Source organism: Atheta coriaria, unplaced genomic scaffold (genome assembly GCF_025399875.1).
Source record: "Atheta coriaria isolate IRGN ID8LTWV9N9 unplaced genomic scaffold, Caltech_Dcor_3.1 hic_scaffold_2_pilon, whole genome shotgun sequence".
Taxonomy (NCBI): domain Eukaryota; kingdom Metazoa; phylum Arthropoda; class Insecta; order Coleoptera; family Staphylinidae; genus Dalotia; species Dalotia coriaria.
In genome coordinates, this window is record NW_027045444.1 from 4,550,747 (window position 1) to 4,572,838 (window position 22,092).

Consider the following 22,092-nt stretch of genomic DNA (forward strand, 5'->3'; position numbering starts at 1 on the left):
GCGACCGTCTGGACGAAGAATTCTAGGGATTCCAATTCGATTGAGTCACTTACACGCCTGCAGAAGACAAAAAATTGAATGCTCGCGACTTTTTTTAGCGGTTAGTCATCGCATACACGACGACGCACACCTGGACATCGTAAATTACACTAATTAATTACGAAAATTCAATAAATTTACCTAGATTTAGAGAAAAATTAAAATGTTGGCTTTGTGATCAAATTACTCGAAAACTATGGGAGATATTTGAACAAAATAAAGATTAGTTTATAAAGAATTTAATTGGCTTTAAAATTATGTGTAATTGTTATTGATAATTGTAGTTGTTGATTTTTTACGATTTTTTTAAGTATTAAAAACATGTAAATTATTGAATTGAAACTTATTTCAACTTTGAACAAAGATTACTCAAAAACTATAAAAGATATTATTACCAATTAAAATTTTTGTTATAGAAAATTTAATTATCTTCAAAACTGTGTTTAATTTTTGTAAATTGCAGTAACAGTTAATTTTTTATGATTTTTTAAAAGATAAAAACAAAAATTAACAATTTTTTTCTAAATATCAATTTTGACATCAAATTACTCAAAAACTATAAGAGATATTTAAACAATTTAAAGTTTAAATAATAAACAATTTAATTACCTTTCCAACAATATATAACTTTTATAATTAATCCCTATATTTAATTATTTATGAATTTTTTAAAGTTTAAACCTCACTCAACTTGCGTTTATTTACACGACGTTTTCATTCATGATACGAATCAAAGACTAAACATGAAAATAATTAATCAATAATAAATATGTTGTGTCTTGCGGGTTGTTGTGACCATGTGCAAGTGCATAATACTTGTTGTTATGTCTGGATGCGGTTTGAAGTCGGTCAAAAGTGTTGCTGATGGTGAAAAACACAAAAATGCACTTGTATCGCGTATTTTTGGCTTAACGCACGCGCCAAACGACTAAAAATACCGCAAAAACACCCAAAAATGCAATAAACTGCATCACGCGCCTGCAGGCATATAAAATTTTGATTGAAACACTTCCGATAAACGTCATTTCTAATTATAAAACAATTTAGACGCACTTTTTCAAAAAATATTCATTATTAAATTTCAAACGCGTATAACTTTTGTAATTATTAACGGATTTATACAAGCTTTATGTCAAATTATAGGTAATTTAATTACCTTTAAGAATATGTATAATACTATTATATTAACTTATTGTTTATATGGAAAATTAATAATTTTATGTAAAAAAACTTAAAAAATTTAATTTTTTACCTATAAATCACGTATAATTCAATCAATTCCTGATGATTAATCTAAAATATGTGCTTCTTGAGTCTCTTGCAGTACAATAAACAATGTAGTATAATGTAATAAATCAAAACAATGCGCTTTCATCGATAAATGAGCGATTTCTGCGATGAAAAAGGTGATTGTTTTGCTTTGGAGCGCAGTCTAGGCACTCTAGCCGAAAATGCGCGTAAAGTAAACGTCCTGAATGTTTAAATAGAATGTTTAATTCCTCCTGCTGAACGATTTCGAGTGTGTGTGAGTGGTGTGTGTACGCCTCCTGCTAGCCGGCCGCGCCGAATTGCGGCGCGCCGTCGTCTCGCCGCGACTTTAAATCCCTGCGTGCGGCAGTTTCATCATTCATTTCGTCGCAAGAAACCGCCGCTCGCACACCGCCTGCTGGCCTGCTGAAAAACCACACGATACTGTGTGTAAATTGCGTTAAATCACTGAAAAATCAACGAAAATCAATCAAAAACAGCGAAAATTTGAGTAAAAAACATAAAAATCGTGTTTTAAAGACTTTTAAACTGAAACTTTTAAATAAAATTAATTAAACCATAAATAATATTAATTAATACAAGTGTTACAAGTGATTAAAGTAAATTTTCCCATGTGGAAAGTACTTTTAAACTTTTTTAAACTTTAATTTTTAATAATTTTGACGTTTTTTGACTCTTTATCATGTTTTCCCGCTTGTTTTTCGCGTTTGAAACGTGCGTGATATTGTCGTATGCCTTACCGACCCCTAAGACGTCTTCGGGGGCGGCACAGCAAGAAGTAGCATCATCTGCAGAGCGTTTTTATGATGATAAACTTGATCTGTATGTCGATCGCATCGCTGAACAAATTGTCGATTTTAACTTGGAGCATCATGCAAAACCGCATGAAAGGGGCGGTAAACATGAGAAACATCATCATGGAAGTCGGCATCACTTCGAAGATGACAGCGAAGAGATGCAGTCGGATCAACCGCAGCCAGGACAACAGACTGAGCAATTGTTACGACAACGAGCGCAGTAAGTAAAATTTTTTAGTTTTTAAAGTTAAATTTGACTAGATTAGACTATTCGAAATATATTGATATTAGGCTTGTTAGAAAGATAATTAAATTTTCAATCAGGCACAATATAAATTGTTTAAATTTATGCCATAGTTTTAGATTTATTTTAAATTAAACTTAGAACTTCATAAAAGTTATTTAAAAAATTGCATTTTTATCAAACTTTAATTTGACATAGTTAGGCTATTCCAAGTACATTGATATTAGTCTTGTCAGAAAGATAATTAAATTCTCCTTTACACACGATTTAAACAATTCAAAAATATTTATTAGTTTCTAATAAATTCATAGTTAAACATATTACTTTTTGATTTTTAAACATTTGTTTATATTTCATCTATTATCTACCCTAATTCTTATCTATTGTTTCAAGGGATATTCAAACCCCCGAAGCCAGGTAATTTTGTGGATTTGCATGAATTGTTGTTGTGATTATTGTTTTTATTGCGATTTTATGGCGTGTTTTGCGTTTATTTTACAATTTTTGGCAATCTGCGCGTTTTTCTTGGCATGGAACACTAGCAAAATGACATCAATATATAAATAATATTTATGAGGGTTCTATTTTTAATAAAAACTAATATAAAATTATTTTTATTGACTATAAACTATTATTAATCCTTTAAAAAAAATTATAACGTAATTTTTTGAATGTTTGTTGTGGTTTTTGATAGTTTTTTGCTGATAACTCATAAGATTGATAAGATTACAAATTTATTTAAAAACAAAAAGAAAGTTTATAAAATTTTCTTTGATTTGATGTATTAAACATACATATTAAAGTTGTTTATTCTTATTTTATTTAAGTTTAAAGTTTTGTTCTACAAAACATTTTAAAAAAATACGCTTTTTTGCACAACATTACTGATTACATAAAAACTAATTAAGTCACATAAAAAATAAAAACACCACAAGAAAGCTAATTAAATTCCCTTTAATTTGATATATAACATTATCTTTTAAACCAACAAATACACAACAATATCAACGAATGAAAATCACACTTATATCAACTTTTCCAATCACGACGCAAAAAAGCGTCAATAAAACTTGCGTTGCGATGACTACATGCATTAATAAGGCCAAGGCTCGACTGCACTCTTCGTCTTGGAGTTCTTTCTAGACGATGCGATGCACGAGCGTCTAGGATCGATCATTAATTTATCTGCCAGCCGGCGGGCCGCCGCAGTAGTAAAAAGTTGTAGACGGCCGGGCGTGAAATGCAAACGAGTTGCTGGAGTCCTAGACGACTTCACGCATCGCGGATCGTGCGAATGCCTCGCCGCAGGATTTTTTCGTCTAGGCCATGTCGAGACACACACGTATACCTACACAAACACGCGCGATGTCTGCGAAAGATGCAAAACCTGACCCTGTTTTTCACTATTTTGCAGACGGTAGCAATAACCTACTGTTGTTTTCATACAAAAATTAGAAAATCGTTATGAATATGAAGGTATTTATTAACAAATTTAGTATCAATGGATAGGGAATTAAATTATCTACAAAATGGTGAAAAAAATATTGAAATTGATTAATTAGTTAAGTAATTATTTAAGGTTAAAGTTTAGATTAAAATTAAAAATTGTTTTGTTGTATGCAACATTGAAATTTTTTACAAAAACATTAATTCTGTTATGAAAGAAATACTATATATAAACAATTTATATATCATTGGAAAGACAATTAAATTATCTGTAATATGACGTGAAATTCATCAAAATGGCATTATTACTTTTCAAATTATTTGAGGTTAAACTATACAATCACTTTAAAACACAATAAATTACAAAAATACTGATAAACTATTGTTTATAAATATAATATAAACAATTTATACATCATTTTAAAGACAATTAAATTTCCTATAATACCACGTTTAAATAATTGAATTGCATCACATAGTTTTCTTTTGAATTCCGCTGTGTCTGAAACTGGTTGTCTAGCGCACAGTCTAGTGTGAAATCGGCATTAAATTAATAACTGTAGCGCAGAAAATTCCCTCGGCTGGAAAGGCGCTTTTTTTCTCCAACTTCGAGTTGTCGGATTTGTCGAATTGTGCATTCCTGCTGCCGGCTGAGCAATAGTTAAGTTCAACAGTTGACTAGTCGCGACGACGCTAGACGCGCTTCTCTTCTGTCTGTCTAGACAGTGTATTGACCTATGCATATGTATTATGCCTCTCGGCGAGCCGGCTCTCGTGGTCATAGATCCTATCCTAGGTGCGAGATGGCAAGATTGCACTTGTAACATTCAAAACATTAAACATTCATCCGACAATATCAAGCACAAAGCAAAAAATTATAATTTTTAATTTTTTATGATTTAAACACTCTGTATATCTATTATTTAGTACTGGGGTGATAAATAATAAAATTCTGAGTAGATTGAAGTTTATTTAGTTAAAATCGACTAATTAGTTTGCGAGTTATTTGAGTTTAAAATTAAATATTAAAATTAACCTTATTTTTTGTCAAGCGTTCCGAAAAATATTAATTTAATTAGTTTTAATTTGTTGTTGTTGATTGTATTATATATATTATGAAAGCTAATTAAATTATCTATAAGATAGGGAGATTTGTTTATTATTTTATTTATAACTATGTTGTTTATTTGGGTTTAAAGTCGTTGAATTCTTTTTGGCTTAGAAAAAAAATTAAAATATGCTTTTACATAGAAAAAAAATCATAAAAAATCAACCATTTAGGATACTTTAAAAATTTAAACATGAAACAAAACAATATTAAATTCTTTACAAATTAGTTTTTATTCCAATCAAATATTTTAATTAGTTTGTTCATAAATTGATTTTAAAGTAGCCGTATGTTTATTGATGAGTTTTTCTGTCGTAGTCGCTTAAATCACGTCAAAATTTAATTGACAGCCAGGTTTCGACGGTTCGGAGAGTTAAAAAAGTAGCTTAAACAGTTTAAAGCGTTATTTAAGCGCACATTAAGCGTGATTACTGGTGTCGCGCCGTCTATACGAGCGCGCGTGTGCTCTAATAATCGCGCCCGCCGCCGCCGCCGGCTGTTACGTAACGCGACGGCCACGGCGACGGCGACGACGCCCGCCGTCTTCGCGTGTGTGCAATCAACGAATCACGCATCACGACCTTGACACAACGAAACACTTCCGGATGTTTTGTTCGTGTTACACACACGCCATCGTCATAAATTACAATTAACAAAAACCAGACTCGCGCTAGACTCTTGCAATTAACACGATTGAAATGAATAAATACTAAAAATACTCAATACTAAAAGTATATTTAATTAATTAAGTCATCGTTGGATTTAATCTAGCGCCAGGAGTGTAACTATGATGTAATTTGTCGTTTTTGTGTGGATTTTGTTTTGTTTTGCTTTGTTTTGACGGTTTTTTCATTGTTTTGTTGAGGATTTCGTTAATGACCAACACGTGTGATTGATTTTTTCAGGGATAAACTGGCCATGACCAATAATATTAAGGAAAAAGTTATGTTGTTCATCACGAAAGGCAACGGCAGCAAGAGTTATGGTGAACGCGATCGCTCATTCTATGCGAATTGTAAGTTTTTTACGTTTTAACTCATCTAAAAGTAATTAAACATAGACAAATTATATATCAATTTGAAGCTGATTAAATTATCTACTAATATCAGTTTAAACAATTTAGTTTTATTAAAGTTTAACAAAGTTATTCTCAGTTGAAGTTTAATAAAATTATTTAAAATCACAATTTGAAATATTTGTTTATTTATGATTTTAAACTAATTTAAAGAAAACAAAATTAGGATTATTATACAGAAAATGAAAGTTGAATAAATTATCTATGCAACGATATACTTTTTGTCAAAATTGGTTAATTATTTTAAAAGTTATTCGTAATTAAAATAACTTTTCTTTTAGTGATCAATTTAGAATCACAATTTGAAATATTAGCTTATTTTTAATATTAAACATATTTAAACAATACAAAATTAAATAAATTATACATTAAGTGAAAGATATATAAATTATCTATGCAGTGATATACTTTTCATTAAAATCGGTTGATTATTGTAAAAGTTACGCGTACTTAAAATATCCTTCTCTTTAGGTGATCAACCTACAAGCACAGAAGAAAACGACAACCTGATGAAATTGTATTTCACGCTGTCTCAGTTGGAAGATACGATCGCTGCTGCAAATCTACGCCTCTATCGTAAATCCCTGACTAATCATACAACCCTAGTTGATAACAGCGACATTCCACCATGTTCTAGCCGTGATAATTCAGCGGAAAGTGAAAAATTGTACCGCGTCACTTTGTATTATCACGTAAAAGGACAGAAGAAACTAAAACGTAAGTAAAACTCATCAAATATGCAAAAATTGTGTTAATAATTAGGTTTTATCATTGATAATAGTTAAGAAAAAGATTGGAGACTCCCAGGTTATCGCCGAATCAATGCCCTACGTAAATCTGAACGTTTTACACGGAGTTCGAGAGCTGAACAAAGGAAAATCGTTCGGAGTGATGGTACAAATCGAAGATCAGTTTGGAACCATCGTCAAAGCCGGAGACTTCTTCAAAGGACCTTCATGCACGGTTGGCATGCGTGAGTTTGCTCTAACAACATTAATAATTAATTATCTGATTGTTTTAAACGTGCATGGAGTGTTTTTAATATTTAATTCATTAGAAAATTAATATTTTGTTTTTTTTTCGTGTTTTTTGCATGTTTTTCATGTTTTTTAACTCTGTTTTTTATTATATAGCGACCCCTCAACCGGTACCAACAGCCTACGAAGAAACTCAATCAAATCTTGGAAGAAATACGCACTCAGCCGACCTTATTCGCAAGTCAGTGCAGCCCAAACTAGACGTGAAGACAATCCAATCACCGCCCGAAGATGAAACAGCGTCCAGCTCATCGAATTCTCAATCTTTCGGGTCTTCTTCATCGTCGACGCGTTGTAGACACGTGCAGCTACGACACACGCATGGGCATCATCAACAGAGGACGCGTGCGCCGCCCCCGCCGCCTTTGCCACTCGCTGACGGCGCTGTGATTGTCTCCAAAGCAGGCAGCGGGAATTACAATGTGGATATGAATCAACTGCGGCAGTTGCTCAATCGCATTCAGGAGGATAACAACAAACAGCAGTTTAGCACAACGTAAATTGATGGATTGTTGTATTTAGGTATTCGTAGACATTAATGTTTTGAATTTTGAATTGTGAGTGAACTGTGCGTGAAAAGTTCGAACTCTCTCGCCCGTGAGGAATGGACACTGACTAATTTATGCTATATTTAACTTAACAACGTGTTTCGTGTTTTATTCAACTTGCAGATATTGTATTTGTCGACAATGCAAACAGACGTGACGTGTATATATTCTGTATATAAATAAATAATATATTTTGTAAATGCTTGAGTTATTTTAAGTTATAATTTGATTTAGAATTAAATTGTATAAAACCTATAAATATAAATTAAACTAGATAAAGATAGAGAATTTTCCGTAGATTAAGACGCTGCAATGTGTTCCTTTTTAAATTTTTAGTAAACAAGATATTCGCAATTAAAATAAATCGTCATTTGAAAAATTAAATTTTTAGCACTTTTATTCACATTATTCATCCTTTTACACCACGATATTTAATTATTTTATATTTTTATCTGACAGAGAATTTTCCAATCTTTCATAATCAGCGATTCGTTGGTTGCTATCTCTTTTAGTTTAGAGATATGAATTTTGAAAATCGTCGAAAAAAGTATCAAGCACCCCCTTGGCAATTTTTCTTAAGATGTAAAATTTTATCTCTCAGATTTCCGTTTTAACTATCCTATCTTATAGAGAATTTTCCGTAGATTAAGACGCTGCGATCAGATCTTAATTATCTCTTTTAGTTTAGGAGATATTCGCGATTGAAAAAAATGGGCAAAAATTGCAAAATGTCACTTTTTAGCACTTTTAGTGGCATTTTTGACCTTTTACTGTTGGAAATATAATTATGTTATATTTTTATTTGATAGAGAATTTTTCAATCTTTCATAATCAGCGATTCGTTGGTTGCTATCTCTTTTAGTTTAAGAGATATTCGCGATTGAAGAAAATCATCAAAAATTGCAAAATGTCACTTTTTAGCACTTTTAGTGGCATTTTTTGACCTTTTACTGTTGGAAATATAATTATGTTATATTTTTATTTGATAGAGAATTTTTCAATCTTTCATAATCAGCGATTCGTTGGTTGCTATCTCTTTTAGTTTAAGAGATATGAATTTTTGAAAATCGTTGAAAAAAAGTATCAAGCACCCCCCCCTTGGCAATTTTTTCTTAAGATGTAAAATTTTACCTCTCAGATTTCCGTTCTAACTAGCCTATCTTATTGAGAATAATCCGTAGATTAAGATGCTGTGATCAGATCTTAATTATCTCTTTTAGTTTACGAGATATTCGCGATTGAAGAAAATCATCAAAAATTGCAAAATGTCACTTTTTAGCACTTTAGTGGCATTTTTTGACCTTTTACGGTTGGAAATATAATTAATTTATATTTTTATCTGATAGAGAATTTTCCAATCTTTCATAATCAGCAATTCGTTGGTTGCTATCTCTTTTAGTTTACGAGATATTCGCGATTGAAGAAAATCATCAAAAATTGCAAAATGTCACTTTTTAGCACTTTAGTGGCATTTTTTGACCTTTTACTGTTCGAAATATATTTATTTTATATTTTTATCTGATAGGAAATTTTCCAATCTTTCATAATCAGCGATTCGTTGGTTGCTATCTCTTTTAGTTTAAGAGATATGAATTTTTGAAAATCGTCGAAAAAAAGTATCAAGCACCCCCCCTGGGCAATTTTTTCTTATGATGAAAAATTTTATCTCTCAGATTTCCGTTTTAACCTATCTTATCTTATCTATCCTATCTTATAGAAAATTGTCCGTAGATTAAGAAGCTGCGATCAAATCTTAATTATCTCTTTTAGTTTACGATATATCTTTCATAATCTGCAATTCGTTGGTAGCTATCGCTTTTAGTTTTGATGATATTTACAATCAAAAATCGTTAAAGACTGGAAGGAAATGGCAATATTGGAATTTTTTGAATTATTGACACACATATTCGGCAATGTTCGGAAATGCTGCTGAGAGAAATACCCGTTGCTATGGAAACGCCCCATAAGATTACATATAGGTCGGCCATCATGAATTTCATGCGTCATTTGACACTTTCACCGATGAAACCCGAACGTCAACCGTCGCAAGTTCAAACGCTGTCAACTACTTGTTTTTATAAAATCTTTGTTCTAACTTATAACAACCACTGTACACACATAAACAACATATTAAATTAAAGCCAGTTAAAAACTCTACAAGTTATTCACATCCACAACAGTGCAAACACTCTATTTCATCAGTTATCCGCTGTTGAATGACAGCTTTTGTGAGGTTATGCCACAACAGCGAAGATCGTGATTGTGATACAAATCAAAAAGCATAAAACAGGTGAATAAATCGATTTATTTAGTAATGAGCACTCAAAAGTCACGAAAAATGATAACAAATGATTAGTACACATACAATTTCAGTATATTTTCTCTTCATAGTGATGATTTGTGTTCATTTTCAAACTTTTGGCAAAGAAAACAGAAAATTATTTGATCTATGATTTAACTGTCCCATTTCTTGTATTCCATGCCATCAGGTGGCTTGATCTCCACCTTCTTCTCAGATATCTCTTTCCAGTTGGTACTTAGAACAGTTCCACCAGATTCCATCTAAAAATCAATCAAAAAACGTATTTTTTACATGAAATTTCATAGTTTTAATGCACTTACAAAACTTTTATTCATTGCCTTCTTCACTTCATCATTTCCTTCACCATAAATCTTCTGAAACAGTTGATTGAGTCCATCTTCACCTTGTGGCTTCTCTTTGAGCTCTTCCTCAATGATTTCCTTCTCAATAGCTGACCAATCAGTGCCTTTTGATGTTGGATAACTTGGTGGTTTGTCAAACAGTAAAGGAGGAGCTAAAAAGTTATTTTTAAAGTAAAAAATCTTAATATTTTCAGTATTTCTCACCTGATGATATTGGTTTTGCGTAATTTTCAGGAAGAGCTCCCTCCAGCTTCTCCCATCTGTACCCTTCCAACTTTTGCAGCTTAATTTCCACCTAAAAACACAAATTTAATCAATTTTTCATCAAAATAAACCTGTGAAACATACTTTAGTAGACATAATTTTGTAGGTAGAACTTTCTGGAATGATGGCTCTCAACAGATTGAACTGCAGCACCTTTTCCTCAACATCGGGGAACTTTAGATTCACAGTCAGCTTCCTATCTTGAACATCCACAGTCAAATACTCTTCCTTGACGTTTTTCACTAGTAAAGTGACTATTACAGCTTCATCAGTCTGATAGAAATCTGTTTTGATTGCATCCAGTGCCTTAGCCTGCAGTAAATCATCAATCAAACATTAAATTCCATCAAAATCTTATAAAAATCAACAAAACTCACCATTTCAAGCTGATTTACTGACTGATTTTTGTGAAATTCACGATCTGCTTGTTATTTTTGGTTGAAAGATGATCTGAAAATGTTTGACTCAATGATTGAGCTGTTAACCTCACAGTCACAGCAAATCATCGCGTCGTAGAGTAAAAAAAAAAACGAGCGCGGCGTCGCGTTGCATTCTTGTATTCTTACCGTAAAAACACCCACAGCGGACAAATTAGTTAATTCTACAGCTTACAAGCGGCGATTTCCAGCCGTTGGACGTGCAAACATTGAGTTGGTGGACAATTTCAGCAGGTGGGTCAATTATCACCGGTTTCAAACCGTTTCCAGGCAACATTTTTGATTGAAACAATGTTCTAGGGCAAGCTTTGATTTGATTTTATAATAACTAGGTATTATTTCGTGTAATACATCAATTATAACCTTGTTAAACATTAAAACCTTTGAAAAGTGTGTAATTTTTATTTTTTCACAGAAAAACTGCTGCAGAATGACAGACTTTGATAATCTTTCTGATGATGCACTGCGAACCAAACTGATTGAGCATGGGTTTCCTGTTATGCCAATCACAGGCACCACCAGGAAGATAATGATCAAAAAGTTGAAGCTTTTACAAGAGAATAAAAAGAAGCAGAATGCCATTGAGCGAAGGTACAAACAATAAACATTTTTATTTTATTCATGAAAATACATAATGTTTAATAAATATTTCAGAACAATGGCTAAATATTCTTCGGATGATGACAGTGAAGTAGATAGAAAGGTAAAAACACGCCGGGCTACAGTTGCGCCTGTTGTCAATGTAAGAACATCAACAAAGGTGCAAACTAATGGAAACCACGACAAGAAATCAGTTGCGACTGCGACTTTAAAACCGAAGTTTAAGAGTCGTGGTGTTGAGGTCCGCCATTTTGTGGGGGATACCAGCTCGGATACTGAAACAGAAGTGGTGTTAGCACCTCGTAAAGCGGGGAAAAACAATCAGAAGAGTAGGAGAGACGTGGATTACTCTCAGAGTGATGATACAGATGAGGATAACTCATTGGGTAAGGAAATTTATACATAAATCTTTTTATTTTGACAGATTTTTAGTGAAAAATGATGAATTTCTTGATAATTTGGTGAAAATTTATTGCAAATTGTGTTTTTCTGATAGTTTTTGTCATTTATCTACATTTTTAGTAAGAATTTATGAGATTTTCATTGATTTCATGAAAATTTATCGCAAACTGTCATTATTTTGACAGATTTTGTCATTTTAATGAAATTTTTAATGAAAAATTATAAAATTTTTATTGATTTGATCAAATTTTATAGCAAAATGTCTTTTTTCTAATAGTTTTCATCATTTTAACTAAATTTCCCATGAAACTTTGTTAATTTCATGAAAATTCCAATGAAATTCAATCATTTTCAATGATTTTTAGGCATAAACATGAAAAACACATCATCATTCTCCAACACTTCGATGACTTCATCATCTTCAGTGGATTCCCCACCGAAATTATTCACAACTACTCCAAGAGTAAACACTCCGTCTCTACAACGTCCACAACCGGTGATTCCACCCGCAAAATCCACATACTCCGCGTTTCAATCAACTTTATCACACTCTCAACAAGCCACGTCCACGCCGGGCGATGAATATGATTCAGAAACCAACAGACGCGCACGCCACACGACTTATGGATATTTATCACGCGCACAAGATGATATCCCGCTGGAAAACTCGCCGTATCTGCAGAATTTCAGCAAGCGTTTATCCCTGCTCACACAACAGCAACAAAAACAACGGGATGATCCCACTAGGCGTGTAAAACGCACAGAGAGACAAGAAATAAGAGTACAGGCATCAGGAGACAGCAATATTTTTATCAGGTGAGTGATTTTTCATAGTTTTAGGTGATATTTATGTATATTTATGATTAATTTGTTTAATTTTCGATAGAACAAAGCAAAGATTGATGAAACTAATCAAAAGTGACACGCGCCGTCGCATTTCGACGAATACAAACTGCCGGACGACTTCCACCGCGCTGAAAAGTGAAGAAAACACCGGGAATTTCATTTCCCTCGCGTTGGTTGCAGCTGTCGGCGTGTTTTTTGTTATTTTACTTGCTCTCTACTATGGAATGCATCGTGGAAGCAACACTAATGATATAGTTGGTAAGTTTCATCATATTTTATAATATTTTACACATATTTAATAAAAATAATAAAAATTTTCCTGTTTTAAGGCTTAAAAGTGCCTTATTGCACATCAACAGTAACCATCGATTGTCTCACGCAAGACGAAGCACTCGGCGGCATAGATTTATACAAAATCTTCAAGCCACAGCTGATTGAACTCGCCATCGACTATCATTGCGGTGATTTACTCACTTCGACACCTTCAGATGCTTCTAGAAAGAAGAAAACTTACATGACTGACGCGGATATCGTGCGTTTCATTACGAATAACTATAAAATTCAAGACGAGCGCGCTATTAGGCAAGATATCGATAGTTTCGTGCTTATTGCTCATCATAATCAGTTTCTGGGTGTTTCTGTGCTCATGGTTGATGAAAACTCCGATGGGGATGATTATAAAATCATTGACGACGTTAAACAATCTGTATGTATCAAAATAATCAACATTTTATTAAATTTTGATAAAAAAATTTGTTTTAGAATCAAGAATTACTAAATGGGCATTACACTCGCGCATTCGCAGTGTTATCACCGAGTTTACCATGGAGATGTTCATTCTGGCAGAAAGTAAGCGCGTTGTTAAAAGCTACGGTTGTTATTTTAAGTGTGGCGGCCATTTTGCACATCTCTAAGTATGGTTATAAGCACATCAAACACTATCAACACAAGAAAAAAGAAGAAGTGATGATGTTAGTGGAGAAAATCCTGGAAATAATGCAAACACAATCCGGAGATGATCAATATCTAGTGATAAACCACGTTAGAGACATGATAATAGCAATTGATCAACGTAAAAGTAAGAATTTCATGTTTAACTAAACCTAACCTCACTTTTTTACATTTAATTTTTTTTTTAATATGTAGCTATGGAAGCAGCTTGGAAAAAAGCCTTGCAATTCATCGATGAAAACGAATCACGTATCCGCACAGAAGTGCAAGTCGTCAAAGGGGAATCCTACGAAGTATGGCGCTGGATCGGCGGACAAAATGTCTCCATGAACTGCACGAATGCCTCCGCGAATAAATCTTGGCAGGGACAGGCGTTCGAAGTGCAAACACCGCCGTGTTCCCCAACGCCATGCTTGAAAATACGCGGTATGATTGACGATGGTGATCGCAACTGCAACAAGACGACGATTCGCGAAGCCATTTTGAGTAAATGCGCACAATGTCGTGTTTTACATGTGTCGGTTGATATTAACACCAAGTGTGTGTATCTGAAATGCGCTGATACGAATGATGCAGCTATTGCTTATCGCAGTCTGCATGGCAATTGGTTCGCTGGGCATTTGGTGACGGTTAAGTATTTGCGTTTGGAGAGGTATATGCAGCGGTTTCCCGATAGTCCGTTGTCCGGACCGCCGTTTTTAAAGGTTTAGGTAATTTTTGAGCAATTTATCAGTAATGAAATGAACAAATGGTCGCGTTTTGGGTGATTTGATCAGCTGATGCGCGGATGTTCATTGTTTCGATTAATTATTCTTGTAATTGTCAGTATTTTTTAAGTTTCAGTAAACATAAATTGATTTTTATGTTGTTTGTGTTGTATGCAACCAGGTGCACTTATACGTGGGGATGTGGTGTGGAATGCGTGGGTCTGGTGGAAATCTGCGAGAAATTTCGAGTTTAAACTGTAATTTAGTGGTTAATCTTTGTGTTTGAGCTTCTAGATGAGTAAGTAACGCTTGTTGTTATATATTTAATGTTTGAACATGGATATTTTCATTGTAAGTTGATTTTATTTCAAAAAACGCGGTTTGAGGTTAGGTTGCGAGAAATTTTGGTTAGTAAGACAAAAGTTTTAACTTTTTTGGTATTAATTCACGTTTATTATAATTATTGTTCGGTATATCTGTGATTTTTATGTGTAGAGAAGATGAGAATCCCATTTTGGATCATTTAAAATCATTTCCAAGTATTTTTTGAGGTAAATCTAGTTCTATTTAGATCCCTAGGGATTTTCACCCTAGAAATAAATTCCTCTAGTACTATATGCAACCAGTTGTACGTCAAAAAACAAGCGTCGCTCCGGGTTAAATCTTCAACAAATTTCGATTTAAAAGTATAATTTAGTATAAATTCTGTGAAGTTAAACTACTAGATGAGTAAGTAATGCTTTTCTCTGAATAATTACAGTTTGCACATGAATATTTTCAAAAATAGATTGGAATATATAAAAAAGTACGTGTTGAGGTTAGCTTGCGTCCAATTTTGGTTAGTAAAACAAAAAGTTTCAACATTTTTACGCTTTTCTCACTGTGTGATCAACAATTACCCTGTAAGACGTTAATAAGTTAATATTTGCAAGCAATGAAGCCTCTTTCACATGATTTTAAGCATTTTGCAAGTAATTTCTTGCAAATCCTGCAAAATCTAGTAATATTTGCATCTCTAGGGTTTTTTATCACTGAAATAATACTTCCCCAAATAACAACCTCTTTAACATAAACTTTCTAATATTTATTAACTTTTATAACAAATAATTCATAACTATTTAAGTCCTTCTTGAAACGTCAACGTTTTATTACTCTCCATCTCAGCCTGCATGTCTCGAGTGACCTTTTTGTACTTGTCAGCTAATTCCTTATTCTTTTCCACACCTAAAATCAAAATTTCATTAAAATTCACCAATAAAACAGCAAATTCAATAAATAAATATAAATACCTTCACCCTTTGCATACATCTGACTTAAATTAGCACAACTGTAAATATTTCCAAGATGGCAGCCTTCCTTCGCATAATTATACGCCATTTGCATGTCTGGTTTCGAAATAAACTCCTTTTTCTTCGGATCTTTCGGGTTTCTCATGCCGGAAATGTACATTCCTGAGAGGTAATAACATGCATTCGCGTTTTTTGCCTCACAAGCCTTTCTTAACAAATCCATTCCCTGAATATTAACAAAATAGTTCATTATTTATATAAAAATAGCAAAAAATTATTGAATTGGTTGGTTTTTATGTAATACCTTAGGTATATCCATCTGCACACCCTTAGATTCATTATTTGTAATTAGTACTAGTCCCTGATTGAAACAGCCTTCACTTTCACCCTCCTCACATGCAATACTCATGTATTTAAAACCTGATTGGAAATCTTCCTTCTGCCCACCTTTACCCATCAAACAATAAGTAGCGAATTTGTAACAAGACTTCCCGTAGCGATATTCATCACAGTTGTTCTTGTAGAGTTTCCCAGCCTTGTCGAAATCCTTTTTTATTGCTTCCAGGAAGTCTCCAAGTAGGTGGCACACTAGAAAATTAAAATTTAACCTCAAATAGTATTTTTTACAGTTTTTTATGAATAACTCATAAACTAATAATAATAAAACAATAATTTAAAAAATCATAGATAAACAATTAAATTATACACTATATCGTAAAAGAATCATCACTCTAACTTAATTTGGTAAAAAGTTATTAACAAAATAATAATGTTATCTAATTTTTTGACATTTTATTGAATAACTTTTAAAATAATAATGTTATCATAATAAAATTCAGTAAATAAACGTAGAATTTAATAATAAGTAATATAGTGAAAGAATGGTTATTATGTTTTGTTTAGTTTATGAGTTATCAATAAAAAACTTGTGAGTTATTTGAAAATAATCAACATGTTATGCAAACCTTCAGGTTTCTTCTCACTGTAACACCCGAATCGATATTCTATGCCTAGATTATTCACGTAATCTTTCACTTCACTCTCCGATTTGAAATCGTACGCCATTATCACTAATATTATTGTTAATCTTTTATTATTGTGTTATACATTTCGTAGAGGAACATAAACTACGTATGTTCAAGTGTCAAACATTTAAGGTTAGTGGTCCAGGATTGTAGGAGTCGCATTAATGGAATTTATTTCGTTTTTATTTATTTTTGAATTTTATCTTTTACTTCTGTTAGGTTTTTTTGACAAAATGTTTGGTATTTTATCATATTTTATATCATTTTACGGGCAAAAACCTGCTAAATGTTATTAAATATTAGAAAATAGACAGTTTTCCTTAAGTTTCAGCGCAAATTTTCATTTATTTTGAGTATAATATCTTTCTCATCGATATTTTCAAAAAAAAATTCACTTTTTGACGGATTTTGGCTGATATTTTGTGTTTTAAAGCTTAAAAAAAGAAGATTGTAAGCTTGAAGGGACTTAAATCCTTTGTTTTTAAAATATTTCTTCAGAAATGATTAAATTTTCCAAAACGTTCACGTTTTTCTCATTTTTTAGAATTTTAATACTCCAAAATCGTATTATCAATAAAACTAATCTCCCCAGGATTTTTTTCTTTTGCCTCTGCGATGGTTTCATCATAAAGTTTACAATTTCCTAACATTTTATAACATTTAGCGAGTAACAAAAACGATCTCAGGCAGTTTTCGTTGAGTCTCAGCGCTAATTTCAAATCATCGATGGCTTTCTCACATCTTCCAAGTTTTATCTGCGTTAACGCGCGGTTATTATACAGGAGAGGACTGTCTTTGATTTGTTCAATCGCCTAAAATTTATTAAATACAAATCAATATTTTATATTTTTTATATAAAAATTTAAATAAAGTATATCTTACTTTATTGTAATAACACAGCGCTTTCTCGTATTCTCCGCGCCTGAAAGCTTTCGTCGCTTGCGTTTTAAACGTCTGCATCTTTTCAGTCCGGATTTGTTTATCCTTGTAACGCATTTCGGCATCTTTCGAGACTTCCTCCATGAATACTTCTGGATCTGTCGTGTCTCCATTCTGGTTTTCTTTCTTATGCAACGCTTTTTTGTTGAGCACAGTCCGGTTGGATTTTATTTTGAGTATGATGTCTTTCTCATCGATGTTTTCTAGCATTTGTTCTTGTTTCGATGTGTTGAGAACTCTATCCGCTTCGAGGAGGCCTATGTTTTGTGTGTTGGTGTCTGAGGAGGCAAGGTTTTTTACTATTGAGGAGACTTCTGTGACGCGATGTAGGAAATTGTTAAATTCTTCGTTGACGTTCTCCAAGTCACGATCCATTGCAAGTTTAAACGAATTATTCATTGTGAAAGAAGGTTTTTAAGATATTTTGAAGGGAAAAGGGTTGCAATTGGTGAAATATTGATAAAACTTGTCATGGTAACCAAAAATATTGATTATTTTATGATTTAAAGCTAAAAACGAAAAAATATAAAGCCTAGAGTAACTAAAATGCATTAATTTTAAACGAATTGTTGTAAAATAATAAAAATAGAACGAAAAATTCATTTTGTGGGTTTTACAACAAAATAAACAATTTTTAACAGTAATTGTTATGATAATAACTCAACATAAAAAAATATCATTAATTAGCATCACTTTTCTGAAAAAATAGTTAATTTATCTCAGAAATTGCAATAATTATAACAAAATTATTGATTTTGTAAGATATAGACATGAAATTTCAACTTTACTCTCAAAAATCAACTATTTTGAGCAAAAAACAATTTATAATACCACTGACATTAAACTACATGTATTTAGCAATAATTTCCTGAAGAAATCATTAATTAATCTCTGAAATTATTGAAATTACTACAAAAAAACAAAAAATAACTTCTATTTACAAACTATATTATTTAATTTCAGGTTTCGTATTAGATGGCAGCACCTACACCTTTCCGACCACAAACCCCACTAAATTTATACCTGCAGATAAGCAGTGTTTACATTTTTTGTTGCATGTGGAATTCGACGTGTTATCGCTGCACAATCTGCAAGTCTCGTCAATCTGTAGTGTTGTGTTCGCCTAGAAACATCGAATCTCGTGGTATGTAAACATTAAAATCACATTATATTAACTAAAACATAAAACATACAAAAATTAATTAAAAAATAACAACAAAACACACAACTCTTCCCAAATTATTTATTTAGCGATTTAGCACATTTGTTTCATTCAAAAAATCAAAGAAAACACGAAGTAAACGAATTTTATGTGACTTAACAGTAAATAATTAGATTTACAATATATGCAGCAATTATTCTCCACGCAAAAAACGTGCAATAATTGGAATGAAAATGCCCATAAATTATTTCTTTACACTTAACATAGATAAATATCTCTCTAAACACACTAAATTGTTTATTCAACAAGAGTTCCTTCACGGGAGATCATTTTTCATCGTGGAGATAAAAAATTAATATCAAAACTTTCAAAATTTCAAACGGAATGTTTAATTATTTCAATATTTCAACAAAAAAACAAAAAAAACTAAATTTCTTCATTTTTGTTTGCAAAAAATTAAAAAATTGTTCGTTTACTTTAATTTTTAATTAATTAAAGATGAATTAATCCTATGATACTGGCCTTAACACAACTGGCTATAGTTATTTCGAAACTTAATTGCGCTAGTATAAATTAATCATTAACATCATTAACGTAACTCGAGTATACATTTCTTTAGACAAAAAAAAAAACAAAAAAATAAAATAAAAACACGTTGATAAATTTCCTAGCGATTTTTTACATACATACATACATAATAAATGTTCTCTAAACTCACACATAACATAATATAATACTAAGGGTTGATCTCTATATAGATTTAATTTAATTATTATGTAATAATTAACAATTATTTACTGGCGCTTGATTCCGTTCGTTTTGCATGTTACGTGATATAACATGTGTGTGGGTTTTTTTATAAATTTGACTAATTTTATTTTATCTTGGGTTGCTTGCAACTGGCCGCGATTGTTTTGTTCGTACTGGGCAAGATTTTGGGGGATGTGGGTGGTGGGTTTACGCGTGGCGCTTCATGTGCAGCGAGAGGTGGTCGGATCGACTGAAGGAACGCTGGCAGAGGTGGCAGGAGAAGGGTTTTTGCCCGGTGTGCTTGCGGTAGTGGCGGGTGAGCTCGTCGCTGCGGGCGAATTTCCACGTGCAGCCGTCCCATGAACACTGATAGGGTTTTTCACCTGAAAAAATATTAAATTGGTTATTTAGATAGTGAATAACTGTTGAATGGTTGGGGGTAGAGAGTTTTTATTTTAGGGGATGATGAGGGGGTTATTTGGGTTTAATTTGGTGAAGAAATAATTTGTTTATAATAAATATTTGTGGAGTTATAGAGGAATTTGTTGATAAAATAAACTAGGTTTGGTTGAGAGTTAATATAGTGAGATGTGATTTTGTTGTTAAATAACAACAAATTGAGTGGGGGTAGACAGTTGGTAAATTGTTTATAGATAGTATAGATATTTGGCTATTATTAGGCAAAAAAAGTAATTGTTTATCTTTAAAATTACCAAAGTTATAAACAAATTAGTTTCTGATTTGATGGATTCAATTTTTGCTCTTGTGGCAAAAGTTTAGGGAATTTTGTTGTTAAATAGCCACAAATTCAGTAAACTTACAACAAAATCACTTTCGTAATTGGTAGTCCAGTTAATTATCAATAATTTAATGCAAAAATAATTAGTTTATCTTCAAAATTGTTGAAGTTATAAACAAATTAGTTTTTGATTTCACTTTTAACATTTTTCTGTTGTAAAAAAGTATTTTCTACAACTTTGGTAACAAATTACAACAAAATGGTAAAAGTTACAACAAAATCAAAAACTACACTAATAGTTTATTTAATTGGGAATAATCTAAACCAAAAATAATTAATTTATCTTAATTATTATCCAAATTATCCCCAAAAAATAAAAATATCTCTTTTACTCACCAGTATGAGTCCGTTTATGCGCCTTCAAATGCGAACTCTTCGTGTAGACTTTAAAACATCCATTGACATCGCATCGATGCACCTTCCTCTTCCTTGGCGGCGCCGCCGCCTCCTCACTCTTCGTCCGCTCCTCATCCCTCGCACTCGCTTCCAGTTTAACCTCTACCACTTTCTCATTGTTGTTGTTGTTGTTATTGATATTAATATTACTACTAACATTGTTATTGTTAATGCTTCCGTTGTTTGCATTGCTGCCGACACTCGTACTGCTGCTGGTGGCGCCATTGATGTGATTCTTTGTTGCAGGCGCGGATACCGTGGTCGGGAAACCACGCGACTTTTTGTACAGTGGCAGTGATGAGAGTAGTGAGGTGGGCGGGTCGTGGAGGCGGTGGAGTGCGCCGGGCATCGAGAGGAACGGCGATGGGTTGAAGCGGAGGGCTGCTGTCACCGCCGCCGACGGGGATGGGAGCGATGCTTGTGTCCAGGTACGTGAGCTTAGATTATCTGAAAAGTTAGAAGTGGTTTTATTTAGTATTATTGAATTTTTGGGTTAGGTGCGGTAAAAAAAATCAAATTATGACTTTGATTGCAAAATTTTATTAGAAGGTAATTAGTTATTAAAACACCCTTTTGGTAATTGTGAATGACATTAACAGTAACTTTATTTCTGGAGAAATAACTAGAAAATGTCGATTATTGTTTATTTTATGAACAAAATAGTCAAAAATGTCAATTTTTCATAATTTCAACAAAAAAAACTTCGATTTCAAGTGAAAAATTTTAATACAAGGCAATAAAACATCCAAATATTCGTTTGGTAATTAATAGTAGCACTAATTATGAAATAATTGGCAAGAAAATGATATGAACATGATAAATATTGTTAATTCTAGGAATTTTTTAGTAAAAAATTACATTTTGTCGGCAACTTCATGCAAAAACTCAATTTTTCGACTTCAAAGTTGAAATTTTAATAGAATGCAATTAATTATCAAAATATCCGTCTGGTAATTAATACTAGCACTAATAATCTATGACATGTGGAAGAAATAATATAAAAAAGTCTCAAATTGTTTATTTTGTAAACAAAATAGTAAAAAAATCAAACTTTTTTGCAAAAAATAACTTTTCTCCACAATTTCTTCGATAAAATCCATAAAATAATGAATTTTTAACAACATCTTCCAATATTTAACACTCAAACTCAAAATTTCAAATATTTTCACTAAAATATTAACTTTTCACTACTTCCTTATAAAATCCCAAGTAAAATATGAACTCTACACATTGCGCAAGTCGTAAGTGGTTTGACGTGTGTAGCTGCGGCGCGTTTTTGCGCACTTTTTCCAGCGCGT

General features: G+C 32.4%; 6 protein-coding genes across 8 annotated transcripts in view; 2 read left to right on the forward strand and 4 right to left on the reverse strand.

Annotated features, from left to right (window-relative positions):
• The first annotated feature begins 1,658 nt into the window (after positions 1 to 1,658).
• Positions 1,659 to 7,763, forward strand: LOC135803166 (uncharacterized). Of its 3 annotated transcripts, none has more exons than XM_065316765.1 (6): positions 1,659 to 2,325; positions 2,743 to 2,766; positions 5,809 to 5,918; positions 6,450 to 6,695; positions 6,760 to 6,951; positions 7,112 to 7,763. In XM_065316765.1, exons 1-6 carry the CDS (start codon positions 1,991 to 1,993, stop codon positions 7,513 to 7,515), a joined length of 1,311 nt encoding a protein of 436 aa, XP_065172837.1. In that variant the 5' UTR covers positions 1,659 to 1,990; the 3' UTR covers positions 7,516 to 7,763. The 3 variants fall into 3 exon arrangements, with proteins under 3 accessions (XP_065172837.1, XP_065172847.1, XP_065172841.1); XM_065316775.1 differs by having other exon boundaries at positions 6,760 to 6,941; positions 7,112 to 7,363; XM_065316769.1 differs by lacking the exon at positions 2,743 to 2,766.
• Positions 7,764 to 9,849: 2,086 nt separating this feature from the next.
• Positions 9,850 to 11,009, reverse strand: Sgt1 (suppressor of G2 allele of skp1). Its single transcript, XM_065312532.1, has 5 exons — positions 10,869 to 11,009; positions 10,576 to 10,803; positions 10,432 to 10,522; positions 10,186 to 10,379; positions 9,850 to 10,125 (listed from the first exon to the last, which is right to left on the reverse strand). The coding sequence occupies exons 1-5, from the start codon at positions 10,869 to 10,871 to the stop codon at positions 10,018 to 10,020; spliced, it is 624 nt and encodes a 207-aa protein (XP_065168604.1). The 5' UTR covers positions 10,872 to 11,009; the 3' UTR covers positions 9,850 to 10,017.
• Positions 11,010 to 11,020: 11 nt separating this feature from the next.
• Positions 11,021 to 14,590, forward strand: LOC135799408 (LEM domain-containing inner nuclear membrane protein MAN1). The gene is made up of 8 exons (XM_065312511.1): positions 11,021 to 11,162; positions 11,344 to 11,519; positions 11,583 to 11,914; positions 12,296 to 12,746; positions 12,817 to 13,034; positions 13,106 to 13,482; positions 13,539 to 13,854; positions 13,923 to 14,590. Exons 2-8 carry the CDS (start codon positions 11,359 to 11,361, stop codon positions 14,435 to 14,437), a joined length of 2,370 nt encoding a protein of 789 aa, XP_065168583.1. The 5' UTR covers positions 11,021 to 11,162; positions 11,344 to 11,358; the 3' UTR covers positions 14,438 to 14,590.
• Positions 14,591 to 15,503: 913 nt separating this feature from the next.
• On the reverse strand, positions 15,504 to 16,886 carry Coa7 (Cytochrome c oxidase assembly factor 7). The gene is made up of 4 exons (XM_065312790.1): positions 16,689 to 16,886; positions 16,028 to 16,311; positions 15,724 to 15,949; positions 15,504 to 15,658 (listed from the first exon to the last, which is right to left on the reverse strand). Exons 1-4 carry the CDS (start codon positions 16,786 to 16,788, stop codon positions 15,549 to 15,551), a joined length of 720 nt encoding a protein of 239 aa, XP_065168862.1. The 5' UTR covers positions 16,789 to 16,886; the 3' UTR covers positions 15,504 to 15,548.
• A 410-nt stretch (positions 16,887 to 17,296) lies between these two features.
• Positions 17,297 to 18,154, reverse strand: LOC135803337 (tetratricopeptide repeat protein 12-like). Its single transcript, XM_065316928.1, has 2 exons — positions 17,631 to 18,154; positions 17,297 to 17,560 (listed from the first exon to the last, which is right to left on the reverse strand). Exons 1-2 carry the CDS (start codon positions 18,084 to 18,086, stop codon positions 17,297 to 17,299), a joined length of 720 nt encoding a protein of 239 aa, XP_065173000.1. The 5' UTR covers positions 18,087 to 18,154.
• A 762-nt stretch (positions 18,155 to 18,916) lies between these two features.
• LOC135799414 (Krueppel-like factor luna) overlaps positions 18,917 to 22,092 on the reverse strand; it is a 35,670-nt gene continuing 32,494 nt past the window's right edge. Inside the window, exons 4-5 of the mRNA XM_065312520.1 lie at positions 20,735 to 21,241; positions 18,917 to 19,982 (exon numbers count right to left, since the gene is read on the reverse strand). Of these exons, the coding sequence (XP_065168592.1) occupies positions 19,807 to 19,982; positions 20,735 to 21,241 (683 nt within the window). The 3' untranslated portion in view covers positions 18,917 to 19,806. The remainder of the gene's footprint in view (positions 19,983 to 20,734; positions 21,242 to 22,092) is intronic.